This window comes from Xyrauchen texanus, chromosome 30, assembly GCF_025860055.1.
Source record: "Xyrauchen texanus isolate HMW12.3.18 chromosome 30, RBS_HiC_50CHRs, whole genome shotgun sequence".
NCBI lineage: Eukaryota > Metazoa > Chordata > Actinopteri > Cypriniformes > Catostomidae > Xyrauchen > Xyrauchen texanus.
The window spans coordinates 39,168,394-39,191,120 of record NC_068305.1 but is presented as its reverse complement, the minus strand read 5'-3'; the positions used below and the strand labels follow the sequence as shown (position 1 = coordinate 39,191,120).

At 37.9% G+C, this 22,727-nt stretch overlaps 1 protein-coding gene and 1 pseudogene across 2 annotated transcripts in view; one reads left to right on the top strand and one right to left on the bottom strand.

The window, feature by feature from the left end:
- Positions 1–18,272, top strand: part of LOC127623705 (exostosin-like 3) — a 39,987-nt gene extending 21,715 nt beyond the window's left edge. The window contains exons 5-6 of one of the 2 annotated variants that reach the window (XM_052098162.1): positions 331–459; positions 17,532–18,272. In XM_052098162.1, coding sequence (XP_051954122.1) covers positions 331–459; positions 17,532–17,585 — 183 coding nt within the window. In that variant the 3' untranslated portion in view covers positions 17,586–18,272. Of the gene's footprint in view, positions 1–330; positions 460–3,408; positions 6,415–17,531 lie in introns of those variants that run through there. The other variant, XM_052098161.1, reaches the window with a different exon arrangement.
- A 17-nt stretch (positions 18,273–18,289) lies between these two features.
- LOC127623961 (integrator complex subunit 9-like) lies at positions 18,290–22,526 on the bottom strand (annotated as a pseudogene).
- Between the last annotated feature and the right edge of the window lie 201 nt (positions 22,527–22,727).

The window sequence follows — 22,727 nt, the reverse complement described above, 5'->3', positions numbered from 1 at the left end:
TCAGGTTAAATTATTTATATATAAATAAATAAAAAACAGTGATTCACATTAAATTAACTTTGTAAAAATAATCTGTCAAAAGGTTTTTAATATGTTTGAGATAGTAGATAGCAGCTTTTCCTGTCTGTTCCTCTAACACTTTCCATTTAGAAATTTTATAACTTTCATTACTACTCTTATTGTTGGTAAACCAAAATATAAGACATGGTACCATATTTCTCAGATGTATACAGCATTGTACCGTTCAGCGTCATATGGCACATTGAATTGCTTTTCATTTTTAATTGTGTCCATTTTTTATTAATATCCATCATTTTTGCCTCTCCTCAGTATTATGCATACCTCTATTCATACATCATGCCTCAAGCTATCCGTGACATGGTGGACGAGTACATCAACTGCGAGGACATCGCCATGAACTTCCTCGTATCGCATATCACGCGCAAACCCCCCATCAAGGTGAGTGGGCTGTTGGAGAAAAGCTTCACAATGTAATTTTAGCACATTCAAGGTCTTATGAGACCAATTTGCAGTTTCTTGCTCAGTCATGCCATTTTTCTGCCTTACACCGTGTCCTGACTAGTGTGATGTGATAAATCATATCTCCTCCATGTTAATTTGTGTTTTGGTCCAAACCACCCGGTACGACGTAAAGCCTGACAACATTTTGTCTGGTGCTTGGTCTCTATTTATGTTGCCTTGCCTACAGTGAAATCCCCAGAGCTATACATTAAACATCAAAAATGTTCTGATTGGCTGTGTTTTTGTCTGTTTGTGCAGTACTGTTACTTGTTTGTGCGAGTCTCACAAAAGATGCCTTGAACATGTCTTGGTCAGTGTTGGAAGTAACCTAATTGCAAAGTAATTAATTACTGTAGTCTAATTACTGTTTAGTAGAAAAAGTACTCACACATTTAAAAAATGTTACATTTACAGATTACAGTTACTGACTTTGATCAAATTAATTACTGTTAATTACATTATTTCGGCTACACATTTCATAAAACATGAATTATGTTCATATGTAGGGCTGGGTATCGAGTTCGATTTTAGGCACTGACCAAATTGGCTCTAAACAATCGAGTATCAAAAAATGTCGACGTTCGGTACCAAACTTTCGATACCTAAGGGGTTAATCTCGTCAACGTCTGTGATAAGCATGTAGCAAGCTAGATTTGCCCAAATCATATGGATGTATGTCTGTTTGTGTTTCTGTGACAACTGAAGTGCTTGCACCCAATTTTGAATCATTGTAAGGGAGAGATTTGTGGAACCAAGTGTATGCTTCACGTGCGACAATAACACATTGCAAAAATAATTTTCTTAATTAGTATTTTTGTGTTTTTTTCCAGTACAAATAGCTAAACATTCCTAAAACAAGATATATATATATATATATATATATACACACTCACCTAAAGGATTATTAGGAACACCTGTTCAATTTCTCATTAATGCAATTATCTAATCAACCAATCACATGGCAGTTGCTTCAATGCATTTAGGGGTGTGGTCCTGGTCAAGACAATCTCCTGAACTCCAAACTGAATGTCAGAATGGGAAAGAAAGGTGATTTAAGCAATTTTGAGCGTGGCATGGTTGTTGGTACCAGACGGGCCGGTCTGAGTATTTCACAATCTGCTCAGTTACTGGGATTTTCACGCACAACCATTTCTAGGGTTTACAAAGAATGGTGTGAAAAGGGAAAAACATCCAGTATCGCGGCAGTCCTGTGGGCTGAAAATGCCTTGTTAATGCTAGAGGTCAGAGGAGAATGGGCCGACTGATTCAAGCTGATAGAAGAGCAACTTTGCCTGAAATAACCACTCGTTACAACCGAGGTATGCAGCAAAGCATTTGTGAAGCCACAACACGCACAACCTTGAGGCGGATGGGCTACAACAGCAGAAGACCCCACCGGGTACCACTCATCTCCACTACAAATAGGAAAAAGAGGCTACAATTTGCAAGAGCTCACCAAAATTGGACAGTTGAAGACTGGAAAAATGTTGCCTGGTCTGATGTTATGAACCGTCACATTTGACTCAAGTCATAACCGTCACACCCCTACCAACAAAGCTACATATGTCAAGAAACGTTTGAGTCTAAAGACATTTACATTTATGCATTTGGCAGACACTTTTATCCAAAGCGACTTACAGTGCACTTATAACAGGGACAATCCCCCTGGAGCAACCTGGAGTTAAGTGCCTTGCTCAAGGACACAATGGTGGCATCTTGGTGGTGCTGGGGCTTGAACCCCCAACCTTCTGGTCAGTAACCCTGAGCCTTAACCGCTGAGCCACCACTGCCATCTAAAGACGGCTCCCCTTTATCTCGCTCTCCCTCTGATCAGCTGATACAACGCCGGCCATGCACCATCATGGCCCGGCCACGCCCTCCTCCTCGTCACAATCTTGTTTTAAGAATATTTACATATTTTTGCTGGAAATTTAAAAAAAATACAAAATACTAAGTAAGAAAAATGTTTTTGCAGTGCAAGAGAAACTAGGAAAATGTAAAAATATAGTAACTTGAAAGTAATTAGGAATCAAAAAAGTCAGTAATCTAAATACAATTTTACAGAAGTAATTAATAATTTGTGGCGTATTACTTTAGAGTAACTTACCAACACTGGTCTGGGTCATATGTCACACCAAAATTCATTAAGATTTGCATTGTGACATTATTTTCATGACAGTTTAGCACATTTCACCCAGGTTCTCATTACCGTAAGGACAACATTGTTAACCTGGACAATATTGTTTATTTTTGATTTTTTTGGGGAGATTCATTCGTTATTATTCGGCCTTTTTTATTGTATGTCCAATAACCAAACCTAAAGTTAAATGCAAAGTACCTGTCCAGGGTTGAAACTGAACCTTCATTTCCAGTTTGATGCTTGTGTGTTACAACAGAATTGATTTTCAGAGGGATTATACAGCAGGATTTCGGGAAGCTTCATAAGCCTTTGATATTCTAAGTTTCCATTTTCTGAAGCTTATGAATTAACGGTATAATGAAATTTGATGGATTTTCAGTGGCATTATTAGTCTGGTCTCTGCTGATTGTGTCCCAGCGGATTATAGAAATCAATTACGTTCCTGTTATTGTGACTGAAAAGCTGACAGATTGAAATGGGATATCAAACTACATTCAAGAATGAGATGATAATATGTTATGAAGTTAACAAGACGCTCTGTCCGTCATCTTTACATGGAGTTGATTTAAAGGGAATACTTCACTCCAAAACAAATAAAAAAAGTCATCATTTACTCACCCTCAACTCACTCCAAATGACTGACTGACTTCCGTGAAACACGATAGAAGTTATGCCTTAGGGAAGCTATTCCTTTAACAGCTGATCTTTTCATCTAAATTGTTTTCTTCCTGGCGTTCCCCTCTCAGGTGACGTCCCGTTGGACTTTCCGCTGTCCTGGATGTCCGCAGGCTCTGTCGCATGACGATTCGCACTTCCACGAGCGCCACAAGTGCATCAACTTCTTTGTAAAAGTCTACGGATACATGCCGCTGTTATACACTCAGTTCAGAGTTGACTCCGTACTCTTCAAGACGCGACTGCCTCACGACAAGACAAAGTGTTTTAAATTCATTTAGCAGAGCGGGGCCGGAAACAAGCACAGAAATCTGATGGAAAACTGACATAGGATGGTGTCTCGCTGGGGACATGAAGGATTATTTTACTTGGAATTTGTCTTCCTTGAAGTCAAGGGAGAACAATTACAGAAACTGTGAGGCGTTTTTAATGTTCACGTGTGTTATCCATCGGCAACCACTACAGGCTTTATTTGCACCACTTTTAATGGTCGACGGAAAATTACGTGGACGTCTGCAACTGGGAAACCTTTACGGATGTCAAACAAACCTTTTGATCATGTTATACTGACTGAACATGCAGAGTTACGGGAAAATGGTGGGTTTTTCATGACATATCTGAGAATTATCGAGAATTATGGAATGGCTGAGGTGTCATCACTCTAAACGGTAACATTTTTTATTTTTACTTTCCATATACTCTCTTGTATAGAATGCACTGATGGTCATGTTATTTTTTTACGCGTGCGTGCGTGTGTGTCCGTGCGCGTGTGTGTGTGCGCCCGTGCGGACGTGTGTGTGCGTGTGTGTCCGTGCGGACGTGTGTGTGCGCGCGTGTGTGTGTGTGTGCGCGCGTGTGTGTGTGTGCGCGCGTGTGTGTGTGTGCGCGCGCGTGTGTGTGTGTGTGTGTGTGTGTTGGTGACTAAACGTCACTAATCCCCGTCAAGTCATTGTTGATCATCAGTAAGAATAGCACAAGACTAAATCAGTTTATTAGTGTGAACACAACAATATCAAACATTACTTCATAGGAATAGCACCAGATCAAACCATTGAATGTTTTAACCTCTGTCACAAAGATGCCAGAAAACACAATGTCTGTATATAACCTCTTCAGTATGCTGACGGAATAAGGAATTCAACGCCTTTTGCTGGATAATCACGTCTTGTTTGTGGCGACTTAAGAAGATCATATGATTTCATTGGTGAATCTCACAAATGTACGTTATCATATAATCACCCCAAAATCTAAAGAATACATTATGGCTTGCATAAAGAAAGATGTCTTGTGTTGTTACTTCATTTTCATGACAATTATGCACATTATCCCCCAGATTCTCATTACCATAATGTGACTTTTTACTTTTAATTTTTTTTTTTTTTTTTTTTTTTTTTTTTTAATTGCCAGTATTCTCAATGGTGATTATCATTACTGTAAATACAAAAAAAAAATAATTCAAATCAACACAAATGGGAAATTATACCATGATTTATAAATACATAATAATTAGAAAATGATAATTGTTTAATGGGGGAAATGTGCTTGGGCAAAAAGAAAATTAAAGCCCAGTTTTAGGACAATCATTTTTGTTTTTGCAGTAAAGTATTTGCAATTATTATTATTTATTTATTTTGTAATTTCTGTTATTCTTAATGTTGATTCTCATTGCATTATTTTTACTGAAAGTACTGATGGAAATAAATTACTAATATTTTTTTCCTATTAAATGAACCCCATTTTTTTTTTATTCAACTTAAATTGCATTCCAAGTAACACCATGATTTATAAATACGTTACTATTTTTTTTTTATGGGGGAAATGTTTGCCATGCCAAACTATTTACTGCAAAATTCACTGGAAAACAAATAGTCCTTAAATGGTCTTTAAAGACATATTTTCTTTATGTTTGGGGTGGCTGTGGCTCAGTTGGTAGAGCGGGTCGGCCACTAATCGCAGGGTTGATGGTTCGATTCCCGGCCCACATGACTCCACATGCCGAAGTGTCCTTGGGCAAGACACTGAACCCCAAGTTGCTCCCAATGGCAGGCTAGCACCTTGCATAGCAGCTCTGCCGTCATTGGTGTGTGAATGGGTGAATGAGACGCAGTGTAAAGCGCTTTGAAGGTTAAAAAGGCGCTATATAAGTGCACCATTTACGCTAAATATATCTTCCCCCATAAAATGAAGCCCATTTCTTTGGACTATAAGACTGTTTGCATTGTGACATTTTCATGACAGTTCTAATTCACATTACAGTAATGTGACTGACTGGACTTTTTACTTTCAAGCATTTTTGTAATTCCCAATGTTATCAGGGGTGATTCTCATTAGATTACACTGTGTAACTATTTTTGTGTTTCAGGTTAGTAAGTGTTATTTCCTAATTGCTTATGCCTCAAAAGTATAGAAAATGGCTATTATTCCCTACAAACTTTGCTTTTGTGACTAGGACAGTGATATTTTGCAATGTACCTATTTCCAATGAGAAAACAGGCGTATTTGTGTTTTTTCGATTACATAATGTCAGAGAAAAAACAACATATGAATTCGTGCTGGTCCATAATGGTAACTATTACCCGGCTCTTCCCCTGGCTCACTTGGTGCACCTCAAAGAAGATTACAACAGCATCAAGACGTTGTTGGATGCCTTGAAGTATGATGAGTATGAGTACTGGGAGGTCATTGGAGACTTCCTGATGGGTCTCCAAGGCTCCAAGTTTCCCTGCTATCTGTGCCTTTGGGACAGCAGGGACACCAATGTGCACTACCGCAGGCGGGACTGGCCACAGCGGACCGAGTTCTCTGTGGGGAGGAACAACGTCAAGTGGAAGCCACTGGTGGACCCCCGGGAGGTGCTGATGCCACCTGTGCACATCACATTTGGCCTTATGAAACAATTTGTCAGAGCTCTAAGGAGTCGGCAGCCTTCAAGTACCTTCAAGAATTCTTCCCTAAGCTGTCTGAGGCAAAGGTCAAAGCCGGTGTCTTCGTCGGACCACAAAGAAGGATTTTGGATTCATATGTTGTTGTTTTTCTGACATTATGTAATCGAAAAGGCACATTCGCCCGTTTTCTCATTGGAAAAAGGTACATTTCAAAATATCACTGTCCTGGTCACAAAAGCAAAGTTTGTGGGGAATAATAGACGTGTTCTGTACTTTTGAGGCACAACAAATAATGCCATGATGTATTCACTTTACAATTTTTATTATATATATATAGTTCACCCAGAAAGGTCAATTCTGTTATTATTTACTCATCCTCACCAATTGTTCCAATCCTGTAGGACTTTTCTTTGTTTTGTGGAACACAGAAAGAGATGTTCGACAATGTAAGCCTCAGTCACCATTCACTTTCATTGCATTGTTTCTATATGACTAAAGTCAATGGTGACTGAGGCTTTCATTCTGTCTAACAAATCCTTTTGTGTTCCACAGAACAAAGAAAGTCAAATGAGTTTGGAAAAACATGATAGTTAGTAAATGATGATGAAAATCTATCCATTGAAAGCAAAATATAATTTCCTATTCTTGTTTTCTCTTGATGTTGGGGTGAAATATGACCCGGACATGTTCTTGACAGTTTTCGAGTTTTCAACATCATAGTGTGAATGAAAAAAAAAATAATATTAAGCACACCGTTCAGTGAGAGATATAGATATGACTACAAACTAAAGTCTGTACATGGTTTGAGTAATTAGCACAGTAACAGTAATGAGAAGTGCATACGATTTCACTGTCAGGATTCAGGAAATTTGCTCCTCTCTCCTCTAAATGGTACAAGTATTTTTTTCTGTGCCAGGATGTCTGGTTTCACCCTCGAGTTGACAAAACTGTCATGCCTTTTAGAATATTCAGCTTGACTATTTTTACCTCTTTTGTTAATTCATGAAAGCCGTCTCGACATGTTTGACAGGTACGTGGAGGAAAAATGTCTCCACAAATGTAAATTAATGAGGTTTTTTTTAAACACAGAAAAATGTAGCTCTGTTTCCCTCAGTTTAATATGAATGATCAAGGATGGTTTTGTCACATGTCCATTGTTTATCGTGTATACATCTGTTGAATGGTCAGGAATTGATGTTTGTATTTTGTGAGTTTTTATTTTGTATTATTATTCTTAATGTGAAGGCTGCATGGGCTTTGGATTGGACCATACATGACGACATAAACAATCTGTAGAAAAGTGTTGAATGCCAGCAAAAGTTATAACTGACAACTTCTTCAAACACACTAATAAACCAGCCAGTGCCATTGTCTCTTTCATTATGATGGAAATCTTGAATAATTAAACAACTGTGTTTACTAATACTGGAAAGTCTGAATTGATATACTAACATTTTTAGCAACTTAAGTTTGTTGCATTGAACCAATTACACAAAAATATTTCAGTCATCATCACACAAAAGTGTTCCCTAAGGGGGGCCTGGGTAGCTCACCGAGTATTGACGCTGACTACCACCCTTGGAGTTGCGAGTTCGCACCTGGAGATCTCCTAAGCAACCAAATTGGCCCGGTTGCTAGGGTGGGTAGTCACATTGGGTAACCTCCTCGTGGTCGTTATAATGTGGTTCTCACTCTCAAAGGGGCGCGTGGTGAGTTATTTGTGGATAATAGCGTGAAGACTCCACATGCTCTACTTCTCCGTAGTAACGCGCTCAAGCCACGTGATAAGATGGCGACTGAGATTCGTCCTCCACCACCCGGTTTGAGTCGAGTCACTATGCCACCATGAGGACTTGCAGGAGTGCATTGGGAATTGGGCTTTCCACATTGGGGAGAAAAAAATAATTAGGTTGAAAGAACATGAACTGATGGCTTCAGCAGGATTATATACCGTCAGTTAACAACTTGGAGCTCACAGTAGCTCTGTCTTTAAAGATTTATAGGTTATCATTAAAAATCTGTTCCCCTATGGTAAAAACATTAATGGGACTTTTACTTCTAGAACCAGACTGCTGCACTCTATTAGGCTTTCTTGACAGCTGGTTTAATTTGCCTCTGGCTAAGGTGGGTCTGTTGTTTAGCCACTGTAGGTGTTGAACATTTGGAAACTGCAGTCTGTAATCAAACCGCAGACAGACTTCAACTGAACGTCTCTCTCAAACGAACTGATGAGAGGGTTAAACCAGATGTAAACCAGTCCAACATGAAATTAAACCCTCCCTTATGATGACACCTTCATAGCACCCAGGAATGTGGCTGTAACATGGAACAGAGATGGTAATATTATGGTACTGAATGATTACAATATTCATGTAACGTGGTTTTAACAAAACAGCATGCTATCATTATGGTGCATGGCCAAAAAACGGGTAGTACCATGTCACATTCAACTACTCTTTGAATAGTAACATGCGCAGCAGGACGTTGCATTAGTCGCATGTGTTTGAAGCACCCTAGAGAAACAGTGATATCAGTGCAGGCGGAGGGAGAGGTCGCATTACAGTACAGACATTAAACTGTGCTGAAATATGTTTCACCTCGCCCATATAACCAGGGCTCTGTTCCAAACACCTCCCATCTTTACATTAGATAACACAATATTAAAGCATGTGTCACCTGCCTGCTGGAGCTTCTCTTAGAGCTAGCATTTTGAGCGTTTTTGCTCAATGACTTAATTAACTGGTGTATGTATGTCAGTTTCCTTCAAGTTCACACATGTATAATCCAGCACATTAACTATGAACATGTTCTACTAACATTCGAAAAACACAAAGTGTCATAAAATGCTTTATAATTTGTATAAAATAAATAACGTTTTGCTTAAAGTGTTTGTGCTAAAATACATGGCACTCTTTTGTTATCTAATGCAAAAAACATCTAGACATTTTTAATGTGTGGCACAAGTGTCCAAATCATTTTAGGGCCACTGTAGGTGTACATCTCTAAATGAACATTTCACGAGTTGACTGGTTCATATAGAGCTGGAGCGCATTTAGGTAAACCGATTTGGCGTGGCATAACGGGGGCTCGAGCATTGGACTGGGCTTGAGCTCTGAAATCCCCCCACCCGGACAGTCTGACTAAAGCAAGAAATACAAACAGAATTCTGAAGAATAATTAGTATTGGTGTTTTAATATATAAAAGTGGAGATGGGGAATTGAAAGGATGGCGGAAGAATCGCCAATGCACGTCTAGAGGCGAGTTAAACAATCATACCAAAACAATATTGTATTAAAGCAATTACTTTTTGTTTAATCATCCCCCATTGTAATTCTTGCCAAAACTGTGTCAAAAAGTGGCTGCATCTAATGCATTTGTTCTGTAATGGCTCAAACAACAGATTTAACAAAAGGACAAGTTAAGTGTGTTGGCAGATATTTGTCTTTCGCTGTTTGTGAAATTAAAACCAATTCACAAACAGTGAAATTTTGCCAAATTTATGAGAACATTATACTGTTTTTGTTTTCTTTCCCTTTTTCTCCCAATTTGGAATGCTCAATTCCCAACATGCTCTGAGTCCTCGTGGCAGAGTGACTTGCCTCAATCCAGCTGGCGGAGGACGAATCTCAGTTGTCTCCAAGTTTCAGACAGTCATGTGGCTTGTTGAGCGTTACCACGGAGAAATAGTATGTATGGAGGCTTCATGCTTTTATCTGTGGCATCCACGCACAACTCACCACACGCCCCACTGAGAGCGAGAACCACATTATAGCGACCACTAGGAGGTTACCCCGTGTGACTCTACCGTCCCTAGCAACCGGGCCAATTTGGTTGCTTAGGAGACCTGACTGGAGTCACTCAGCACGCCCTGGATTCGAACTCGTGACTCAAGGTGCGATAGTCAGTGTCAATACTCGCTGAGATACCCAGGCCCCTATCCGAGCACATTATTGACGTGCACTATAGATTATAGCTGCGCAGGAAACAGGTAGAACTCGCACGGGCATTTTAAACTCTTGCGTATGGCAAGCCAAGAAGCTCAGACTAACGCTACAGATATAATGCATTTACACCCAAAACGGAGTAATCTACAGTGCTATGACTGTAGTCCATTTACCATGTGTAATGTAAATGGCGATTAAACAGCGTTGAGCAAATCTGTTTTGTTTTTTTTATTCCAAAAGATTTGTACAATGACATAAAACACCAAACAAAACAAATCTTCATCCAAATGTCAACTCAATAATAATACACTTTTGGGAATCTTATCCAAACACTCTATACTTGTGATCTACTAGTTAATCAGCCAAATATAGTCATTTTGGATCCTGCTTTGAGATGTGAAGTTGCAATTTTGTACATCTACAAATGTGTGGATACTTCAGTTCATTAACACATTCTAGATAACGAGCCAAATATCTTGGGAGGTCATAGTTTCTGCAGGAATCACGGCACAAGGTCTCTCAGAGCGGTGATGTGCATGCCATCTTCCTCCAGTTGAATGAGCACATCCTCTGCTTGCAGGAGAAGAAAATGACCGTCTGCGGTCTCTCTACCTTCACTTCCATGATGCCATTCTACAAACAGACACTCATGTCACTCATTCAGTGCTTATTCTTTAATTTGTTTCAAAGAGAACGTTTGGTCTTGGATTTCTGCAATTTCCATGGAAAATCACTAGTGCGAGTGTTTGGGTGAATGTCAGGAAAAATCTATAAATCTAGTGCATATTCAGAAAAATAATACTCCAGCAATACCCTGTCAACATCTAACAGAGGCTCTAAAAAATGTTTCATTAACTCATTATATATTATACTAATAGTACATATACTAAACAATAGGCCTAATTTACTTTATGTAAAATACAAGTTTGGTTTATGGTGTTAAATATGACTTAAACATGTTTCTGATGAGATTTCCCTATTAATTTGTCCAAGACAACATATGTGTGAAATTAATCTGGCAATTTGTTTGTTTTAATCTGCCCATTCTAAAATAACAACAGTTGAACTTTACATTTCAACATCTAGAAGAGACTCTAAAAAATTAATCATTATTTAAAATGAAAAATGCTTTTTTTAAATAAAAACACATTCTCATTACTGAAACACCAACCAATTTCACACCTTGTTTATATATATATATATATATATATATATATATATATATATATATATATATATATATTTCTCAAATGAATCAATTACAGTTGAAGTCAGAAGTTTACATACACTTAGGTTGATGACATTAAAATTCTTTTTTTTTTTAACCACTCTACAGATGTTATATTAGCAAACTATAGTTTTGGCAAGTCGTTTAGGACATCTTCTTTGTGCATGACACGAGTCATTTTTCCAACATTTGTTTACAGACAGATTGTTTCACTTTTAATTGACTATATCACAATTCCAGTGGGTCAGAAGTTTACATACACTAAGTTAACTGTGCCTTTAAGCAGCTTGGAAAACTCCAGAAAATGATGTCAAGCCTTTAGGCAATTAGCCAATTAGCTTCTGATAGGAGGGGTACTGAATTGGAGGTGTACCTGTGGATGTAGGTTAAGGCCTACCTTAAAAACTCAGTGCCTCTTTGCTTGACATCATGGGAAATCAAAAGAAATCAGCCAAGACCTCCACAAGTCTGGTTCATTCTTGGGAGCAATTTAGAAACGCCTGAAGGTGTCACGTTCATCTGTACAAACAATATTACGCAAGTATAAACAACATGGGACAACGCAGCCGTCATACCGCTCAGGAAGGAGATGCATTCAGTCTCCTAGAGATGAACGTAGTTTGGTGTGAAAAGTGCAAATCAATCCCAGAACATCAGCAAAGGACCTTGTGAAGTTGCTGGAGTGAAACAGATATACAAGTATCTATATCCTCAGTACAACGTGTCCTATATCAACATAACCTGAAAGGCTGCTCAGCAAGGAAGAAGCCACTGCTCTGCAAAACTGCAATAAAAAGGCCAGACTACAGTTTGCAAGTGCACATGGGGACAAAGATCTTCATCCTCTGGTCTGATGAAACAAAAATTTAACTGTTTGGCCATAATGACCATCGTTATGTTTGGAGGAAAAATTGTGAGACTTGCAAGCCGAACAACAGCATCCCAACCATTAAGAATGGGGGTGGCAGCATCATGTTGTGTGGGTGCTTTGCTGCAGGAGGGACTGGTGCACTTCACAAAATAGATGGCATCATGAGGAAGGAAAATGATGTGGATATATTGAAGCATATCATCATGACATCAGCCAGGAAGTCAAAGCTCTTTGTAAATGGGTCTTCCAAATGGACAGTGACCCCAAGGATACCTCCAAAATTGTGTCAAAATGGCTTAAGGACAACAAAGTCAAGGTATTGGAGTGACCATCACTTGTGGCAGAACTGAAAAAGCGTGTGCGAGCAAGGAGGCCAACAAACCTGACCCAGTTACACCAGTTCTGTCTGGAGGAATGGGCCAAAAATCCAGCAAATTATTGTGAGAAGCTTGTGGAAGGCTCCCCAAAATATTTGACCCAAGTTAAACAATTTAAACTCAATGCTAGCAAATACTAACAAAGTGTGTGTACACTTCTGACCCACTGGGAATGTGATGAAAGAAATTAAATAATTTCACATTCTTAAAATAAAGATCCTAACTGACCTAAGATAGGGAATGTTTTCTATGATTAAATGTCAGAAATTGTGAGAAACTGAGTTAAAATGTATTTGTCTAATGTTTATGGAAACTTCTGACTTCAACTGTAGCTATAAACCAATTAAACAATATATTATTTCACATCTTAAAAGACCAAAATCTTCATGTTTAGCTTCATGTTCTTGATGTACAATATAATACAGTTTACCTTAATTGATTTTGGGATGAAATACGACCTTTCAATTAGTCCAAGGCAACTTGATATGCGTATCAAAATTAATCTGGGAATTAATTTATACAAAAGGGTCATTTGATATTTCAATGGCCTGTTAAAAGGCATCAGCTCACAGCAGTTGGGTTAATGGATGGAGATGCGGGACACTTTACTGAGGTGTGAGAACGGCTGCGGTCAAAACAACATGCTCTCAGTGGTGCATTCGGCAGCATCGGGAGCAGCATCAGGACTCTGTGGTTTCTGAAAGTGTTCTCAGGCTAACATGACTCGCTCACGGCTGCTTCTGAGATTACACCGGTCTGACACCACGATACATCAAACCTTTGAAAGATATTCAGAGTTTGAGGCACTTAGTAGCAAGTAAATGAGCAGAATGGTATATTTTGCTTTAATTTATTAGTTATGCTATAAATTTGTATGTCGATATCACTGATAACTTATAATATATCTACATTATGAATATTGTAATTCTATTCAATTCAGCCTTTACTACAAAAAATGTCCAACGAGTAAACACTGTTTCAAGTTCTCTGTTTCAACAACTCTTTCTTGTTATTTTTACATTTTGTCTTTGTGTCAGTAGGTATTATGGGTTGAATTACCAATGTCAGGTGTGAGTTTCCCTTTCTACTGCCTCAGGACATTATAGAGACCTTAAAAAGCCATATTTCACAGGTGAAATTGACTTTTTGTGAGTCATTTCAGAGTCTGTTACATCTGTCAAATCTTGTCTTGGCTTGACTTCAACCTATAGGCAGTTTGAACTCAAAACACACCCAGGTATACGTGAACGCAAACACTTCTACTACCCCTGGCAAAAATGATGGGATCACCACTCTTAGAGGATGTTCACCCAGCTTTTTTACTTTGTAGCAAATTAAAAAATCACAGATATGACATGAAACTATTTTTCTTTAATAGCTGAACATTCTGGCTTTGTGAAACATCCCTCAAATAAATTCAATTACATTATTTTAATTAATGGCATATTTTTATCCAGAGCACGTAGAGGAAAAAATGATGGAATCACCTTGTAATTTGCATTTCTAAAACAAATACCGGCACAAGTCTAAAAATGCAAATTAGTCTGCACTTAAAAGAGAGTGCTTACAGACCTTAACGAGCTGTTGGTCTTGGCTAATTGAAAGGAAACATGGCCCAAACAACATAGTTGCCAATTAAACAATGGAAAGGATTATAAAACTCCTTCAAGAAGGAAATCCAATGTGTCTAAAATTTGGTGCAAGTATAAACAAAATGGGAAGGTTATAAAAGGAAAACATATGGGTAGACCAAGGAAGATGTCGAAGCATCAGGATAGAAAACTCAAATAGAAAATGCACAAAATAAATGGCCGGAAACAGGCGTCAATGTTTGTGACATGAACTGTAAGAAATCTGCAGAATGAAATGGGATTTACATGTAGAAAAGCCAAACGAAAAGCAGCACTAACGCCTAAACAGAAGAAAACAAGGCTTCACTGGGCTACAGAGAAGCAATCATGGAGTGTGAATGATTGGATGAAAGTGATATTCAGTGATGAATCACGAATCTGCATTGGCCAAGGTGATGATGCTGGAACTTTTGTCTAGTGCTGTTCTAATGAAACGTATAAAGATGACTGCCTGATGAAAACATTCACATTTCCCCAGTTGTTTATGATATGGGGTTGCATGTACGGGAGATGGCATTCATTACCTCAACAGTCAATGCACAGGTGTACATTGACATTTTAGACACTTTTCTCATTCCATAGATAGAAAATAGGCTTGGTGATGGTGAAGTCATTTTTCAGAATGATAATGCATCTTGACACAGAGCAAAGAGTGTTAAAGCTTTTCTTCAGGAAAGGCATATCAAGTCAATGACATGGCCAGCAAACAGTCTGGATCTCAATCCGATTGAAAATGTATGGTGGAAATTGAAAAAATTGGTCCGTGACAAGGCTTCATCCTGCAAAGCTGATCTGTCAACCGCTATTCAAGAAAGTTGAAACCAGCTTGATGGAGAATATTTTTTATCTTAATGGAGAAGTCCATGTCTCAAAGAATTCAGGCCATCATAAAAGCCGGAGGAAGAGTAATGCTAATGTTTGGGAGGTTTCTATGTCTTGTTCAAAGCAAAAAGCCACCAGAAACTGTTACAGTGATTTTATCAAGATTATTTTTAACAAGACAGCGGCAACATATGGTATGCATAATGGATCTGCTGTAGAGCGCGACAGTGCCCACCCACTTTTTCAGCCATCTTGGTTCGGTAATCATTTTTCCCATTCATTTTTTCCATAGGGAATTCCTAAAATCTTTCATAAAAGATCCATGAACCAAACCAACCAGCTCAGAGGTAATCACAACATTACAAACTTTGATTTGAGACCAAAACATTTTTGAAAATCGGACAAAAAGACAAAAAAAATGTCAAGACTTTATATGTAAAGAGGTAACGAACTACAATCCCATGAAGCATTGCAATTGATGTTATCGAATTAAAAACAATGGAAGAATGTAGTTGATAAGTACAGAGACAAAATATTCAGATAAATACAAATATATAAATAGTTTGAGTGTGTATGAAGGCCGAAGTGAATCATTCACAGTGCGTCATGGGAGTGAGCGGTCACTCCAGAGCTCTTTTGGTGCACTTTGTTTTTGGGCACGATTCTCTGATTTACATTTATGCATTTGGCAGACGCTTTTATCCAAAGCGACTTACAGTACACTTATTACAGGGACAATCCCCCCCGGAGCAACCTGGAGTTAAGTGCCTTGCTCAAGGACACAATGGTGGTGGCTGTGGGGATCGAACCAGTGACCTTCTGATTACCAGTTATGTGCCTTAGCCCACTACGCCACCACCACTCCACGATTCTCTGATTGGGGGATCTTTCTCTGCAGGATCATGGGTAGTGTAGTTCTTCGCCCGGAATTCCGATCATTTTGTTATAAAGTTGATAATGTTGAAATAATGCAGAGTGATGGCTTCAACTGAATCATATATTAAAGGGTTAGTTCACCCAAATATTTAAATTATCCCATAATTTTCACTGGCTTCCTCTATCCTCTGCACTTCCACATTCGTCACTTCTCACCGGAGCTCAAAATCTAAGGTACCATTCACTCCCATTATAAAGCTTGGAAGAGCCATGATATTTTTTTAATGTAACTCCGATTGTGTTTGGCTGAAAGAAGAAAGTCATATACACCTAGGATTGCTTGAGGGCCAGTAAATTATGGGATCGTTTTCATTTTTGGGTGAACTAACCCTTTAATTCCACTTCAGAAAAAAGAATGGGATTTTACTTCCAGAATCAGACTGTTGCGCTCTATTATACAATAATAATAGTTCTGATTGGATAAGTTGTGTTCCAAGCTGTTATAAAATACACACACAGGATACAGATAGCATAATGATTTTTTCAGTGAAGGGGGTTCTCTCGATTCTGTTTTGAATAACGGCTAATAACATCTCTTAAATGTGATCAAATCATTGTAACGCAGAGCCTCGAATGGCTTATTGCTGTGACGTTCTCTTAATATGCTGTATTTTCACGAGGCAGTATCACAGGTGACCCGCAGTCTCTGACCTCAGGCAGCAGGTGAATGCGTTCATAGCTGCATCTGAAGGAAACCCAGAGGGCAGTGGCGGTAGGCCATGGGCGGAGGCAGAGGCTCCAGCATCAGGTCTGTGCGGTGATGTTCAGATGGAGTAAAGAGGCTGCAGGAAATGCACATTTCAATTCAATTATAAACAATCCGATTATTACAAAGGAAAGCATTTTTTTTTTGGTGAAGGTAATTTGTGGGATCAATTATGAGGTCACTGAACTTACATTCATTCTTGATCAGTGTACAATGACAGTAAAGTCCCCCCACTTAATGAAATGAGTTTTATTGTGGTCCCAAAGTGTATAATGATAGGAGGAAAAAAATCATGTCAATGTTAATTTCTACTAATGTCAAACAATTTGTTGCAGTGTTACAGGAGACAATTATATGCAATTGGTCTAATTGGGGGGCATTAGCCTCATTGTACACTATCATATCATATCATCACAGTAAGTCCCTTTTATTAACATAGCACATTTAAAAACAAGTGCTTTACAATATACAAGTTTGTTCATTTCTAACAAAAAAAATCTTACATAATATAGCTTTAAGTAGTTATTTCTCTCAAACAAATATACAAAAATACATTTTATCTTTTTTATTTCATTTGTTTTGATGGTCTTGACAAACTCACAACGTTTGGTTCCAGTACCAAAAACTATGTGGTACCAAAAATGTAAAAAGTACTTTGGGTACAAAAATTGGACTATTTATGGGTCAAACAGTACATTTTTTGTTTCATCAGACCAGAGGACATAACTCCAAAAAGTACAATCTTTGTCCCCATGTGCACTTGCAAACTGTAATTTGTCTTTTTTTATCGCAGCTTTGGAGCAGTGGCATCTTCCTTGCTGAGCAGCCTTTCAGGTTATGTGGATAAACGACTTGTTTTGCTGTGGATCTAGATACTCGTCCACATGTATCCTCCAGCATCTTCACAAGGTCCTTTGCTGATGTTCTGGGATTGATTTGCACTTTTCGCACCAAACTACGTTCATCTACGTTCAAACTACGAGACAGAATGTGTCTCCTTCCTGAGCTGTATGATGGCTGCTTGGTCCCCTGGTGTTTATACTTACACCTCATATCAGAAGCTAATTGCACAAAGGCTTGACATCATTTTCTAGAATTTTCCAAGCTGCTTAAAGGTGCCGTTAACTTAGTGTATGTATCACAATTCCAGTTGGTCAGAAGTTTATAGTCAATTAAAAGTGAAACAATCGGTCTTTAAACAATTACTCATGTCATGCACAAAGTAGATATCCTAAACGACTTGTCAAAACTATAGTTTGCTAGTATTAAATCTGTTGAGTGGTTAAAAAAATTGTTTTAATTACTTCAACCTAAGTGTATTGAAACTTCTGACTTCAACTGTATATCAGTAGAAAGTTGAGATAGCACGTTACATTCAAAAAAGGTGAATACATTTATTTACCATAATACATTTCTTGTAATCTCATGAGTAGAAAGTATAATCAGACTTTGATAAAATGTCAAAGCCTTTCAAATAAAAACATGCCTAAGAAAATATTTGAGAAATTCTTAAGATTTTTTCAAGAATTGCACATTCTTATGAACTTCTTATCATTTATCCTGAGAACTTGCGAAGATCTGCGAGAACTCCAGGGAGCGGTTGGCTATGGGGGAGATGAAATAAAACGGTGTGTTCCCAAGGTTTCCACAGTCCATGAACTGATACAGACACACCAATCATAGATAACTTGTGAAACCAATACGTTCCCTCTGGCACGGGTCGTCATGGCTGACAGACAGAAACGTACAGGAAACACTTGAGAGGAGAAGGAATGTGGTGCAATCTGGATTACAAACTCTCAGACATGTTCTGCCATATTCAGAGTCAGATGCACTCTTTACTCTATATAACACTCTGAATCACAGTTTGACACTCACCCAAATGCTGCAGAATTCCCCTAGCATGCCGTCTGGGTTGGCGGTCAGGGTGAGCACATCACTGTTCTTCAGAGAGCTCTGGTTCATCGGCTGAAGAACACAAAACACAAGACTTAAATCACTCAAAATAGAAACTGAATGGCACATTGTGTTCTCTAGAATCAGAAACTACAACAGAAATAAACTCTCAGACCAACAACAGACACTTCCTGTTTAAGATCATCTAGAGTCAACAAAGAAGAGTACAAGAGAATCATGTCGAGAGCGTGCCTTTGATGCCTAAAAAGGCTGTCCAGGTAGTCTGCTGTGCGGCAGGTGTGTTTGCGTCTCCTGAGGATGTGTGGTGAGCAGAGAAGAGCCAGAGATATAAGAAACTTTCTCATAATGAGACTGAATGAACCAGTTTGAGCTGCCCAGAGAATATCCTGAACTCAACGGAGTGACCTGAACTGCACCAAATAACTCCTGACAGACAGAGAGAGAGAGAGAGAGAGAGATCATACTGACTACAAAACCATTTAATGTATGGATATTTCTTTATTCTAAGTAATAAAAAGAGCCAGTGTTATTATATGTTACATGTTATTATTTACTACTATTATATGTATATGTATAGCTAATATATATATATATATATATATATATATACTATATATATATATATATTTATACAGTAGGCCTATATTAGATGGACATTTTTGTTAAGTGAAATAAAAATAATACACGGTTGGAAAAAAATACAAAATACATTAAAAGTTTTCATTATTCCCAAACTAACTTGATTTAAATAAAAATGTCCTTAAATTAATAAAAAGCTATAAAAGGAGCCAGTGTTTTTATTGTTAATAAAAACGAATATGAAAACTAAAAATATATATATTTTCGTTAATTGAAATAAATATAAAAACTAACATTGTTGGAAAAAACTACAAATAAATTATAATATTTTTTCATATTTCCAAAACTAACTGCAATGAAATAAAAATGACCTCAAATTAATAAAAAGCTATTAAATGACCCAGTTTAATTATCATTAGAGAAAACTAAATGAAAATATTTTTAAAATAAAAACATGGTTGGAAAAAACTCTGAATAAATCAATATATTTTCACATTTCCAAAACTAAATTAAAATAAATACAAATGACGTCAAACTAATAAAAAGCTATAAAAAGAGCCAGTTTTATTATCATTAATGACAAATAAAATTAAAACTAAATAAAGATTGTTTCATTAACTGAAATAAAAATAAATACTCACATGGTTGGACAAAACTAAACTATAATATGAATTTAATATTATAAAATATGAATTATATGTATAACTATAATTCCAAAACCAACAAAAATAAAATAACATTTTTAAATCATAGCTTGGCTTCATTAAACATAAATTTTTTTTAAATACCACTAGATTGTGCTAAAACAACTTTGCCCTGATTAGTTCACACATTTACTTTGCCAGCCATAAAATACTTACATTAAAACTAAACTAAGCTAAAACTAAAGGTGGTGGTGTAGTGGTCTAACACATAACTGGTAATCTGGTAATCAGAAGGTCGCTGGTTAGAGCCCCACAGCCACCACCATTGTGTCCTTGAGCAAGGCACTTAACTTCAGGTTGCTCCGGGGGATTGTCCCTGTAACAGAGCCCTTATTACAGGGACAAGCTAAAGCTGATGGGAGAACTGAAATGCATAACTCACCACTTTTTATGAATATCCCACCAGCTGAACTTTACTGAGAGCAGAAACACTTTCTCCAACAGCGTCCTTCAGAGACCCCTGGAGCAACCTGACACCTGAACGCACACACAATATCTCAACTCATTATAAAGCAATCAAATTAAATCTACAAAGAAGAATCTCTTTTTCTCAGCTATCATAGTGAGAGTCTCAGACTGTTGGGCAGTGTAGCGTTCACTGAGCATACGATGCGTTCTGCGCACAAAGTACAACTGTACAACTGCTTTGTTTTCTGGGTTGCACCTGTGTAATAACCAGTACTTGGTTGTTTGGGACGGATGGAGATTCTAATCACAAAATCTACCCACAATTCCTTCCATTATTTGAGTTATTACTTCAATGCATGCCATTATATTATTGTGCCACCACAGATTTCAGATGCATTTGTTTTTAACAGGTGTCACCAGGTCTGTGTAACTGTCTGTTGCACCTTTGTATTTCTTTGTTCTTCCAGCAGGGGGCTGTATGAGCCTTTGAAACTCTTTCCACGACCATCACCAACTCTGCCATCATCAGCCTGAACCATACATCTGGTGAGTGGTTTTACTCCAAACTAAAGTGTTGTCATATCTGAATGACACTGTAACCGACGTGTCCTCTCATCTACTAATGAAAACAAGCACTGAGTAATTCAGATGAAATCATCACTTTGAGATCTAAAAATGCCATGCATTGGTTGGCACAACTATCAAAAAGCCTGCATATATTGCTGAATTCATTTTGTTTTTGAAAGCACATCTGCCAGTCTGCAGTGTGGGCACTGTGGCATACACAGTTCCATTAAACCCAGTGTGCTCTGTGATGTACGGCAGCACCATCAAACAGTGATAGTTTGATATCAGAAGCACGTCTGTGGAGAGATCCAGCAGCCCTTTCTGTGAAAACAACAACATCGTTTTTCATCATTCATCAACTCAGTGCACATGTTAGATGGGTTAATGCAGAAGTATTCTTATGAAGATGTCTTCAGGGAGACAATATTCCGGCTCTGATCGTCCAGAACATTCCTTCAACTCCTATAACACAAAGAATGTGTGTAAATGAACCCAAACTTCTTAGGAATGGAAACATGTTTCAATTAATGCATTTTTCTTGTAATGAAGACCCGAGAATATTCAGGTGTTTAACGGTCACTCACTTTTTCCAGGTTTATGGCTTCATCTATGGAAACCCATCTGGTAGTTTGGACAATCTTGGACTGTAAAACCAGCAGAACAAAATCTCAAACTTGAAAGTTATATAATATATACTGTATATATACACCGATCAGCCACAACATTAAAACCACCCGCCTAATATTGTGTAGGTCCCCCTCGTGCCCCCAAAACAGTGCCAACCAGCATCTCACAATAGTATTTTGAGATTATATTCTTCTCACCACAATTGTACAGAGTGGTTATCTGAGTTACTGTAGCCTTTGTCAGTTCGGACCAGTCTGGCCATTCTCTGTTGTTGTCCTCTCTAATCAACAAGGTGTTTCTGTCCACAGAACTGACGCTCACTGGATGTTTTTTGTTTTTGGCACCATTCGGATTAAATTCTAGAGACTGTTGTGTGTGAAAATCCCACAAATACTCAAACCAGCCCGTCTGGCACCAACAATCATCCATGCGATTATCTAATCAGCCAATCATGTGTCAGCAGTGCAGTGCATAGAATAATGCAGATGTGGTTCAGGAGCTTCAGTGAATGTTCACATCAACCATCAGAATGGAGAAACAAATTTGATCTCATTGATTTGGAACATGGCATGATTGTTGGTTCCAAGCTGGTGCTGTTTTCATGGCATGAGAGGGATGTATACAATATTAGGCAGGTTGTTTTAATGTTGTGGCTGATCAGTGTATATAGGCCTAAATAGCTACTGTATATATATATATACATTTGTTCAATTTTCGAACACAAAAAATACAACAACAACAAGCTGGACTGCCTTGAGCACCAATACAAATTAAGAAAGTAATGAAAGTAAAATATAAATATATTTTTTTAAAGTTCACAGGTTCTGTGTTTTATTTTATGTTTTTATTTATTTGTATTTAATATTTGCGCTGCTCAGCTTACATGGTACCATGCAATGAAGAACTTTTAAGCTAATTTTATTAATACTGTTTGAATAAAAAAGGTTACTTACTGTTTACGTACTCCTATATCGTTTAAGTGTCATTATTCGGGTGTAAATAAAATATAAATAAAGATATCCAACGCCCCATTGTACTTGACCAATCAGTGATCATTTCCAGGCCGCTAAACCCGCCCACTTTTTTTATGCTTAGCTGATGGTGCCTTTCTATCCAGTACGTTTTCTTTGGACGGAGTTGGCAGGTGCTGCTCGTCCCGTCTAGTGTGCGTAAGGGGATGTTCACAC